Source organism: Alligator mississippiensis, chromosome 5 (genome assembly GCF_030867095.1).
Source record: "Alligator mississippiensis isolate rAllMis1 chromosome 5, rAllMis1, whole genome shotgun sequence".
In the NCBI taxonomy this organism is placed as follows: domain Eukaryota; kingdom Metazoa; phylum Chordata; order Crocodylia; family Alligatoridae; genus Alligator; species Alligator mississippiensis.
The window spans coordinates 33622942-33635788 of record NC_081828.1 but is presented as its reverse complement, the minus strand read 5'-3'; the positions used below and the strand labels follow the sequence as shown (position 1 = coordinate 33635788).

At 41.3% G+C, this 12847-nt stretch overlaps 1 protein-coding gene across 5 annotated transcripts in view; it reads right to left on the bottom strand.

The window, feature by feature from the left end:
- FNBP1L (formin binding protein 1 like) overlaps positions 1–12847 on the bottom strand; it is a 97658-nt gene that overhangs the window by 30394 nt on the left and 54417 nt on the right. For all 5 annotated transcript variants that reach the window (XM_019479049.2, XM_019479046.2, XM_059728061.1 and 2 more), the window contains one exon: positions 10558–10673. In XM_019479049.2, the coding sequence (XP_019334594.1) occupies positions 10558–10673 (116 nt within the window). The remainder of the gene's footprint in view (positions 1–10557; positions 10674–12847) is intronic.

The following is a 12847-nucleotide window of genomic DNA, read 5'->3' as shown; positions in this document are numbered from 1 at the left end:
GGCATCTTTATAGCTTGAGACTTCTTTTCCTGATATTTCTGCAAAAGAAGGTGGTACTTTCTCCACCATGGAGTCTATTTAGTAACTTCAGTAAGAAAAGCAAATAACAGAGCTAAATTACTATTTGGCTGCTAACCTCATACCCCACAGAGCTTAATTTGTTGTCAGAGATTTTCACCGCTGACACAACAACACTGTATTTATAATGCAAACACATAGCATTAAGATTAGCATTATATGTACATGGTGCTTTTACTACAGTGGTGCCCAGCCTTCTGGCCCTGTGGGCTAGGTGAGTGGCATGGGGCTGGTCCATGGGTATCCCCCCATTCACCAAAATCAGGGCCTGCACTGGTCTGCATCCCTGATCTAGTGCTCAGGGCCACATTACCTGATGTCCAGAGCTCTCCGTGGGTTCAGAAATTTGGCAGAAGCAGAGAGGTGCCACCATTGCACCACATCCCTGCCATCACATTTTTGGACCCATGGGAAGCCCCCCAGGCCAAATGACCCAACACTGGGGGTCAGATCTGGCCAGTGGGCTGAGCACTCTTTTATCTTCTATATCAAGTGCAGTAACACTAAAAGGATATCTGAAAAACAGCACCTTCTTACTTCCATTCACTACACATCTCAAAGGCCATACTCTGTTTACTTGTTTTTCCCATACCTATAACCTTCAACTTTTACTGGAAGTCGTCATTACCAACATGTTTAAAGTAGGGTTGAAACACCATTGTAGCCATGATTGTCCAGGAAATGTCCAAGAGGCAAGGCTTCTTTGTGACATCTTTTATCCAAGCAGACTGAGTGCATTTGCATGGAGTCTCTTCACTGATATTTAGCTCAACCTGAATCTGCTTCTCCTTCAGATCTAAGGAAGGGTACCTGGTGCCCAAAAGCTTGCTCAACAGCTCTTCCAATTACACAGTTAATCCAATGAAAGAGATTACAAAAAATCCTCGCCTCTTGGACAATATGTGCAACACAACTGTCAGACAGTACAATTTTAAACTATGAAAACAGATTTTAAGGAAGTTCTCTCACCATGCAAATTAAATAAGCAACAATTCAAAGAGAAAAATGGTAAAACAGAAACTCCATAATGTCCCAACTGAAGAGACACTTCCTTAGGAGTGACTTGTGGGCAAGCAGAGTCCCGCATGGACCTCTACCACTTCAGCTAATAAGATGTTAATAAAGTAGATGACCCCCCTCATGGGAAATATGAGACACTTAAATACATTGTATTACCCCAGATTAATACACTAACCTACACTGTCACCTTGTAGAACCCATAAGGCAACAGAATCCTGGAGATTAGGTTCTTGGGTTCTTTCCGTCTCTGTGAAGAAGGCATGCACAGCACTTAAAAAAGTAGTTACAAATTCATGGGATTGAAACATTCTGTCCAAGAGATAACAAAGACAAGACATGGGCCTGACATAATAGAGGCTTGAGTTCTGGCTCCTGTTTTGCCTGAAGTAGTGTTGCACAACCTCATGCTCAACTCATTTGTAAATGGGAGGTATGAAAAGGAGGCAGTGAGAGGCCATGTTCAATGGTACAGAGCACAGAAATATAAGCAGCAGTTAGTGCAAAATTAGTGATTTTAGCTTCCTTGATTTTTTTTAAATATTCACAGTTAGGCCAGAAAGGACAACTATCATCACCTGGTTTGAATTAATATATGTAGGCCATAAAATTGTGCTCAGAAACTAGATTAAAACTGTGGCATTCAGAAAGGATCTAGTTTTATATATACAGGCAGTCCTCAGACTTAGGACACAACTGGTTCCTGAAAACCGCATCTTAAGTCGAAACGTCGTAACTCAGAACCAATTTTCTCATAAGAAACAATGTTATAAATGGGGGATTGGTTCCTGAACCAAGGCCCGATACCCTATTTTCACCAAAAATACCCCAGAATTTTGTACTCAATCAATTATAGATGAGTAATATAGCTACATTAATATATTTATATTATAAATAGCAATCATATTGATTTGGAAGGACTTCTTTGAGGTGACTTTGCTGGACTTCCTGAAGGGCTCTTGGTTGGACTTTTTGAAGTGTTGTTGGCTGGAGTCTTTTCAGGAGTCTTGGCTGCAGGTTTTTCTGGAGTCTTGTCTGCTTTCTTAAAGAAAGTGTCCAAGGAAGTTTGGACAGATGTTCTCCAGAGAGATGAGCGATGCAGCAAACTTGTTCACTGGCATAGCATCACATCGGATCAAGCATTGTAAAGTCGAAATTGACATCATAAAGTTGAAACAGGGTGACAATTTATAAACGTTGTAAGTGTAAAACATTATAACTCAAAACGCTGTCACAGTCAAGGACTGCCCGTACTTCCTTCAGAGGGCAAGGCAAGAATATCACATCTCCAGTATCATGAGAACCCTGACTCTTGTTCAAATTCTCCTTTCTTAGTACAGATTAAAAAATAAGGATTTATACACATCTGGATAGGTGGGTTTTTTTCTTATCTCAAAAAAGGCAAAACCTTTTCCTAAGCAACCAGGCATATTTTTCTACGTTCAATTTTCTGGTATTATTTTATATTCCTGCCTCACACTGTATATAAATGCTCACATTACTAACAGGGAAACTCCTAAAATATACTTCATTATTATTCAGAAGGTGAAATGCATAACAAGCATAACAATGCTGTAACTAGGCAACAGTGCAAGAGCCTTTTCAGGAGAAGATTTTCTGGTGTGTTACAGATAAGAAAGGAAAACCACTTAATATAAAGCATAGAGTTTAAAATGGCAGTGGGGGAGGGTCTTGACTGATGAATTATGAGCATGATGATTTCTGTTCTAGTTTTATTTTTCCAACATGATGCTGATTTCATTAATCATTTTATCAGTCATAAGAAAGAAATACCTTACAACAAAGCTTCTCTCTAAAAAAGAGAGGCCAATTTGACTCCCATTAAGTCAAATGAACTTGTAGTTTAAATCGCAAACAAGTCAATGGAAGTCATCTCTGTGTCTCTGAAGAAGCAGAAGAAGGTTGCCCACATGGAGCTCACTGTAGGTTTGGGATCTTTAAGTGGATTTGAAAAGTAAGAACATAAAATGTGAACTGTTCTGTTAAATTCCTTGTGTCAAACTCAGAGATGACTTTTCCCTCCCAATCCCACAAGGTTTAAATTGTTACGGTCCAAAGTTTGATTATAGGAGTTTATAACGTGTGCTTTGTGCCTTCTGTAATCCACCTCAAATACTGTGGAAGTACCAAGAATCTATTTCAGCAGAGCATGTTATTAAGTTCTCTGTTATTTTTAGTATGAGTTTGCTCTATATTGTAATTGCAAGGATAGAAAATAAGAGACTGGTAATGGAAAATGAATTCTTTCACCACTAGGTCATCACCAGTTTAAATCCCACTCTATTTAGTAATGAGTGAAAGTTACTGCCCTCTTGGTTTATATGAAATGAGTTAGGATTCATTATCTAGTAGACATGCATCCATATTGCCCACACAAGCACCACTCTTAACACTAGTTAGTGGCTTTGCCAGAGATGTACAGTGTTACAAAGGTCACAGAAACTCAGCTTATCCCTACCAGTGGTCCAGAAATATAGGAATCTTGGACAGCTCCTACTTGGTGCTCTACCCTTTCCTGTGGATAAATTAATTATTTCACAGACGAATGTAGCCAACGCTAGACACTACATTAAATTAAAAATAAATAAGGGCTTTGAATTAATATATATGTTATTCCCAGATATGAGTGAGACAGTAAATTATTTTTAATAGACTAGGCCAAGCTGAATCTTTCCTCCAAACACAAAAGCAAAGATGAAAGGGCAGAAATAATTATCAATGGAAACTAGAGATTAAGATGCTTCATTCATTTAAAAGCATATGATGAATCTGCCAATTGAGCCCTCTTTGGAAATACTAGTTATCAAGGGAATGCGTCCATTTTCTGCAGCGTAGAAGAGAAATGTAAATTTGATCAAATGTCCCAATCAGTTACTACATATTGGCATTTTACTTACTTATCTGTACAGAACTGAATTTGGCATATAGTCTGTAGGTCAAAGTCAGACCAGAGATAAAGGGGTGCAATTTAATTGATTTTGCAAAAGTTGCTTTGATTTATGTCTAATAGTTACTTCAGGTTATACCAACTCTGAATTTGACCCAGGGTTTTGGTTTATTCTGAATTTGACTGGTTACAGGAGACTTTGGAAACAAATTATAGATTTCACAGAGTTCACAGACATTAAGGCTGGAAGGGACCTCGCTTGATCGTTGGCTCCAGCCCCCTGCCTAAGGGGCTGGCAGGAAGTCTGCTGGGTTCAAATGGCTCGGATTGCTCTGAGCGGTGTCATTTGTGCCCACATGGATGAGGAGCATTGAGTGGTGATCGGAGGGCCGGACAGGTTTCAGGATCCTCTCAGCTAAATCCCGGATACAGACCCCAAGGAGGCAGCAGACCTCACGGGCCAAGAGATGAAAGTCTACTGAAAGTCTACTTATACTGAAAGTCTACTTTCATGGTATATGCAGCAATACAGTACTTCCAGAGGAAAGTACTGTATTGCTGCATATACCATGAAAGTAGACTTGATATTCCAAGGGAAAACTATACTTTAAGGGGATTCTTATTTCATAGATTTCATAGACTTTTGGGCTGGAAGGGACCCCGGAGGATCAGAGTCCAGCCCCCTGCCCCAGGGGCAGGAAGTCCGCAGGGATCACAGGATCCCAGCAAGATAAGCATCCAAATGTGCCTTGAAGGCATTCAAAGTGGGTGCTTGAACTGCCTCCGGTGGCAGTCTATTCCAAACCTTGGGGGCTCAGACAGTAAAGAAGTTCTTCCTTATGTCCAGCCTGAATTGGTCGCAGTGGAGTTTGTGACCATTCGATCTTGTCATCCCTTGGGGCACTCTGGTGAACAGACATTCCCCCAGATCCTAATAAGCACCCCGATAAACTTCTAGGTGGCCACCAGATCACCCCGGAGCCTGCGCTTTTCTAGGCTAAAGAGTCCCATGGCTCTCAGCCTCTCATCATAAGGTCTGTTTTCCTGACCTCTGATCATGCGCGTGGCTCTTCTCTGCACCCTCTCAAGCTTCTCCACATCCTTTTTGAATTGTGGAGCCCAAAACTGGACACAGTACTCCAGCTGCGGCCTCACTAAGACTGAGTACAATGGGAGGATGACGTCCTGAGATTTTGCTTGAGAACCATCTATGGATGCAAGCCAGAGTTTTGTTCACTTTACCAGCTGCAACATCGCATTGGTGGCTCATGTTCATCTTGTGGTCAATCATGACCCCCAAGTCCCTTTCATCCGTAGTGCTAACCACCGTAGCACTGCCAAGCCTATAAGCATGCTGCAGGTTTTTTCTCCCAAGGTGGAGAACCTTGCGTTTTTTGGTGTTGAACACCATTAGGTTCTCATCTGCCCAGTTCATGAGCCTGTCAAGATCTGCCTGGATCACCCTCCTGTCCTAAGGTGTGGATGGTTTACCCCAGAGTTTGGTGTCATTGGCAAACTTGGCCAGTCTGCTTCCGACACCAATGTCCACATCATTGATGAAGATGTTAAATAGCATTGGCCCTAGGACAGAGCCTTGAGGGACCCCACTGGTGACCACGCACCAAGACAATTGGCTCCCGTCAACCACCACCCTCTGGGTCCTACCACGGAGCCAATTCCCCACCCAGCGGATCATGGTGAGGTTGAGGCCACAGTTAGCCAGTTTTGCCAAGAGGCAATCATGGGATACCAGATCGAAGGCTTTTTTAAAGTCAAGATATACGACATCAATCTTTTCCCCCTTGTCCAGGTGATGGGTCACCTGGTCATAAAAGGAAATGAGATTGGTCAAGCAAGACCTACTCACAACAAACCCATGCTGGGTATCCCTCAGGATATTGCCGTCAGCTAGTCTGGTAAGAATGGCCTCTTTGATAATCTTTTCCAAGACCTTCCCCAGGATAGAGGTCAGGCTGATGGGCCTGCAGTTTGCCAGATCCACTTTCCTCCCTTTCTTGAAGATAGGCACCACAATGGCCTTCTTCCAATGTTCTTCGGGCACGTCACCCAAGCACCAGGAGTTCTCAAAGACCCATGCCAGGGGCTGAGCTATGATGCTAGCCAGCTCCCTGAGTACCCTTGGGTGTAAACTGTCAGGGCCGGCTGACCTTGAAGGTGTCCAGCCTGTCAAGGTGTTCCTTCACGAGGTCTGCTTCGATGGAGGGCAAGGAATCTCCCTCACCCAGGCCTCCCTAACCCACAGTGGGCAGGGGCATCCCATGGGACTGGTGAAAAACCGACGCAAAGTACCCATTTAGCAGGTTTGCTTTTTCATGGGCATCAGTTGTCAGTTGTCCCATCTGGTTTAGCAGGGATCCAATGTTGCCCTTGCTTTTCCTCCGGCTCCCCACATATCTAAAAAAGGACTTTTTATTATCCTTGATATTTGTAGCTAGCTGGCATTCCGTCGCAGCCTTGGCTTTCCTGGTTTGCTCTCTGCAGGTCCAGACTAGAAGTCTCTGCAGGTCTGGACCTGCTGATATACTGAAAGATTGGTGTTCAAGCAATGAATCATTCTGATGAACAGTGATCATGATTACACCATGTTTAATTTAATAACTTAATAACTTAACAGAGAAAATATTCAATTTAAAAGACTGTATCAATCCTAGAAAATGCTGCAGTGGTAGCTGAGTTTACAAAACAGAATTTCTTTGGAATATTAAGAGCTCATGCTTTGGCTCTCAAAATATCACTAAAAAAAATGTGCCACATCTACATTTGGATAATAATCAGCAGCCTACATTTTCAACTCTCAAAGAAAAACTGACTTGAGAAACAAACACATATGGTCATAATTTGCATTCACAAGTGAATGTTTAAGCTTGCTAGAGAGAATTAAAATAACTTCTCAAAATTTCTATAAATAGCAATTTAGGTAAATATGTCATGATTAGAAATATACATTAACCTGCTATTTGAAAAACAAATCAAGACAGTATGTGTGCTTTTCAGCAGAGATTAAGCAACATCACAATTCATGAAAAAAGTCTTTGTTTGACTCATGATCTCTGGAAACATCTAGCTGACCTCTCTCACTATTGAAGGGCAGAGACTCCACAACTAGAGTGGCTTTTTCCTCCTCAGGTCCAGGCTGAAGAAGCTGAACAAATTTAGAAAATGTACATAGCATAATCAAAAATTTCAACCCCCACACACAACAGTGTTAATGTGAAAGGTAATGTTCTGCACAGAACAAAAAGGGAGTCAACCTCTGGAATTGTCTGTAATTCACAAGGAGTAAACAAAGTAGACCTTCCCCTCTCCCCTACTGATCAACAATGGATACTTGCAACAAAAACAACATCTGATAATTCAGTTACAAAGATTCAGTGGGAAACCCATGGCATATAAGAAAATCAACTTCTTTCTCATTATAAATTAAATGATATATGCATACAACTGTAATTCATTTTTTAATATACTATATATATAGCTGCATCTGTTCTTGGAACTTTGCAATGATCAACAACATGCTTATTCTCTAGTTCAGCAGCTCCCAATCTGTAGTACAGGTACCACCAGTGGTACACAGACAATCTGTCAGTGGTACACATTAACAGATTTATTATAATTACTTTATAAGACAAAAATTTGCTGGTAGTACTTAAGGATGAACTGAAAAAATTGCTGATGGTACTTAAGGTTATATCATTTTATATTGGTGGTGCGCAAAGTCAGAGTTTGGGAAGCGCTGGTCTAGTTCACTGACAACATATTTTAGTAACATGAGTTTTACCAAAACACTTATTTTTATATTGTCTCCTCAGTAAATATGCTCAAACAATGAAAAAGTAGCTGGCCTCAATATACTGCTTTATAGCTTAGAAATGTCATTGTAAAATTAAGAAAGAAACACACATGAAATGCAGAGTCAACACAGACAAGTGTAGGGTACTGCATCTAGGGAGAAGGAAGCAGCAACACACCTATAGGCTGGGGAATTCCCTTCTTATCAACACAGTGGCAGAAAAGGATCTTGGAGTCATTGCTGACTCCAGGATGAACACGAACTCCCAATGCGAAGAAGCAGTCAGTAAGACTAACCACACCTTGTCGTGCATCTACAGATGCATCACAAGCAGGTCCAGGGAGGTGATCCTTCCCCTCTATGTGGTGTTGGTCAGGCTGCAGTTGGAGTACTGCGTCCAGTTCTGGGCACCGCACTTCGAGAGGGATGTGGCTAACCTTGAGAGGGTCCAGAGGAGGGCCGCTCGCATGGTCAAGGGACAGCAGGCCAGGCCCTATGAAGAGAGGCTATAGGTATAGGTCTGAATCTATTCAGCCTCCACAAGAGAAGGCTGAGAGGGGACCTGAAGGCCGTTTACAAACTCACCAGGGGAGACCAGCAGAAAATCGGGGGAGGCTCTGTTTCCTCAGGCACCACTGGGGGTTACTAGGAATAACAGCCACAATTTCTTAGAAAGAAGGTTAAGGCTGGACATCAGGAGGCATTACTTTATGGTTAGGGCTGCCAGGCTCTGGAATGGTTTCCCAAAGGAGGTGGTACTCTCTCCTACCTTGGGGGTCTTCAAGAGGAGGCTGGATAGATATTTGGCTGGGGTGTCATGACCCCAGCACTCGTTCCTGCCCGAGACAGGGGGTCGGCTCTGATGATCTGTTAGGTACCTTCCAACCCTAAGCACTATGAAACTATGAAATCAGTAAGGTGGCTCCCACCTAGTAGGTGGTCAGAAATAAAGCTTCAGTTACTTAAGCAGACAGACTACTTGTTCACACTGCATGGAAAAAAAGATTTTGATAATTCTGGACATAAGTTGGTTTCTTTGTTTAAACAGACAACCTGCTCAAAACAGGCCAACAGTGAGCCATGGAAGGATGCTGCACTCTGAAACACTCACTCTTTTCTGAAATCCTTATGTTCCTGATGTGGAGAACTGGGAAATATTTGTGGGTTTTTTGATAAAATAAAATATGCCTATAGTGTATCTACATAATAGTATCCTGCCTGAATACACAGTGCCAGATCAAAAGGAGTTGTTAAAGAGACCAGAAAGAAGAGGTAAAGCACTGGCTTAGACAAGGAACATTCTCTAAAAAACAAAAGCCAGGTTTAAAGAAAGGAAGAGGGGCTCCTCATCTCCAACCCTTGGAAATGAGTTGTTTTTGCCAGTGATCGGAAGAGGGACATCAATAAATTAGCTTTTTAGAGAGGGAGGAGGAAGTTGTCAGTAAGTGCAGACTGACAGGCTATGATGTAGAGGTTGCAGCGAGCAAGCTGGAACTGGTCCCTAAGGGAACAGGGTCCACCTTCATGGCTAAGGCACTTCTGCCCAGGGCTTGACAGGAGAGACAAGCATAGCTCAGAAAGTATATATGGACAGGGGTCTCTCATATCTGTTGCTGTACACTTGTTAGCAAGATAACGGCCACTAGCTTTGGAGACACTGGGCATGTCTACACAAGACGCTTAATGCGTGGTAGCCTAATAACACTGCACAGTAGCATGCCGGGCAAAAACCATGCTAATATGCTACTGTGCAGTAAGCATCACTAAAAAACCATGTGCCGGCATTACTGCTCAGTAACTGTAGTTACTGCGCATTTAGTTAGTGCTTCATTAAGCAAGTACTAAATTAAATACGTAGTACTACTGCACATTAAATGAACATGTAGATGCGCCCACTGTATCTGTAATCACAGCAAGCTACTAACAGTCTACAGCAGAGGTTCTCAAACTCTGGTCAGCAAGCTCCATTCAGGGGGGTCCGCAGAAAGGTTGTGGAACAATCGAAAATATCTGTACTTGTAAGGTAAGACTACTGATATTAAAATATGAGTTGTGTGCTTTGATTTATAGAACAAAAGCTTATTAAGTGGTTCGCCAAGACCCTCAGCAATTTTCAAGTGGTCCACAAAAAAAAGTGTTTGAGAACCACTGGTCTACAGGTTCCCAAAAGAAAACACTTGAGGATATTAAGGACTCAAGTGGCCTGTGGGCTCTTATCCCAAAACACACTGGAGAGACAGGCACTTGAAAGACGTGTATTCAGGGGACTGGAAAAGGACCTCCAAAGACACAGACTTTCAAGGTCTATAATAGCAGTCAAAATTCTAACACAAAGCAGCAAAGCTCTGAGAAGAATGACTATTTCACCCTTCTGCTGCTACACTTTGTTGAACAGAGAATAAAGAAGTGATCTAGCTAACATTATGAAATTTATTTTTTTTTAAAGAAAGATAATAACCAGTCGAGACGTATCAGTGGTTTTTGCAAAATAGTACCAAGATGCCATTGAATCCATCTTTCCAGTTCAAAGATTTAGGAAAAAATGGCTGTACTCCGCACTCATAACACTGAAGATGAGAAAAGTTTGTGTGTTGTAAAAAGCAACTATGATTTAATTCATATGATGAATAAAAAACAGACCTCGAGCCACACAACCATACATATTCATCTGCTAACTGATAACATAATTCAAAGCAACTGTTGCTGAATAGGATTTTTTTTCTTTATAGAGACAACAACTTACCTCAATTGTTTTGCATAGTTTTGTTCAATCTCTATCCTTTCTTTCACAAATTTTGCATATCTCTCCAGGAAGTCAATGCCCCATTGGGTATGCTTGTCTAAGTTATCAAACTGATCCTTTAAAACATAAAGAAAGAAACATAATTAGTTTCAGATGGTAAAAAACATGACCAGAAACAATAGATAAGCTCATTTATTTATTTATGAAGTTGTGGTTTTAGGGCATATTAAATATTTACAAACCACTTACTACAATGAATATAATAAGGCTGGTCAGATGGATATCAAAATCTTCATACATCAGAATACTCACAAACTAAAATTGTGTGTGTAGACACAGCTTTAGCTATTAATGTAAAAGCATTTTACAACTGTTGAATTTTAATATTATTCACACTTTTTAATAAAAAGTAATGATAGATAATAAAAAGTCATAATAGATGCTAGCTAAAGCCTTCAGACAGAAATCAAGACTAGACCACAGTGACAATAGAACCTAGAAATTCAATAACAAATAAAAAAGATGACTTCAGAAATTAGATTATCAAAACCCCAATAATTTTACAACCTCCAAATCAGAATTTTCACTATTATTAATTTACAGGTAACAGAGTGAAAATAAACATTCATTCAGGGAAAGCAGAGAATGCCAATACAAATATTTTTTAAAAAATGAAAGTAAGTAAAACCAGTAAGATATAATATAATGAACTACAATGCTCATTCTATTTTTATACCAAAAATGTCAAGAGAAAAAGTCTAGGATTTATGTTTAAGATCATAATGTTAATTTTTTTAAAAGTAAAATTGTAAAGAAAGCAAAGAGGTAAAGAAAAGGTTAATTTTCCCACCTCATAGTTATAAAGTTTTGGTAAAAAGTATTAAGGTTGTTTTTTTTCCCATTACCTAAAGCTATGCATCCCTGCATGCATGACAACTCCAATTCAATATCGTACCTCAGCTTAACAAATCATGTCAAACTTTGGTATTAACAACTTTACTCTCCTTATTTCAATGCATCCTATAGTGATTTGAAGTTGCATCAAAAAGCACCAAGGCACACTGCAAACAGAAGACTTAAGCAACATGGTATTGATTGAAATGGAGGTACTTGAAGATTCTGTCATGAAATACATCCTGGTTGAGCGTGAAAGAGATCAAACAAAATATTATGAACTTTGATGTAAAGAAGAAATTTAAAGTTAAGGTTGTTCTCAAACCTTCTTTTACATTTTATCTTTGCTTCAGTGCCCTCAGTGTATCATGCAGTGTTCCTAGGGCCTTGTTACACAATCATTTTAGATGCTCTTGGAGCTCTTAACCCCTGGATTGTCCACACTAACCTGAAACTAATATGAAGCACACTTTAGGAGGCTTAAAGTTATGCTACTCAGGGAAGGTTTATCTCTGATCCACGTTACCCAGCTCATGTTTCATTAGTGTGTGGCCACTCCCCACAGATGAACTGCCCAAGTTGCAGTGCTCCAGCATCCCAGGATGTAGTGTCACCTCCCTCACTCCCCTGTTCTGTGTACACCCCTGAATTCTACCGCCCAGGAGGCAGTGCTGGTACCAAGCCAGCCCCTGCCCCCCCGGCCCTGGGGGTCCAACCTTCCCACCCGCAGGGGTGCAACCCCACACAAACAGCCTGCAGAGAACATGCCAGATAGCCAGGCTGCAGGGCATGGACAGGTCCAGGAGTAGCATCTGGGGGTGAGGGCAGAACAAGGTAGGGGACTAGATTGGGTCTCCATGAGCTGGGGCTTCTTTCCTGAAGCCAAAGTAGTAGCTTCCCCAAAAGTGCCTTGCCTCACCAATCCCACTTCCCAGCCACCCTGGGAAGGATGACCAGCACCCCCTACACGCAAATGCCAAATCCCAATTAAAACACAAGACCTTCTTTAATTTACTTCCTCTTTATTTCTTTTTAATTTTCTTTTTTTACTTTTTATTTTATCTTTCAGTGGCTGATTTCCTTCATTTCACCACTCTTTCCCCACCCCCGTTGTATTAATTCTCCACCTTCCAGCTCCCTCCCCCCCCCCCGACCAGGGATAAAAGCCTGTCCTGGCTCACCAGCCCTGTAGTGGCAACTCACAGCTAGAGCTCCTAGTCAGACCCTTGCTCACCAATCCTCTAGTGGCAAGTCACACTGTGTAGGTAGGGACAGTCAGAGAAGGTATTTGGCTTTAAGGTGTGACTGCTCCAAACTTGACCTAACACTAACACTGATCAATATATGAGCAGCTCAAAGTACAATGTGTAATAAGGCCCTGACATAACTAGTGTGT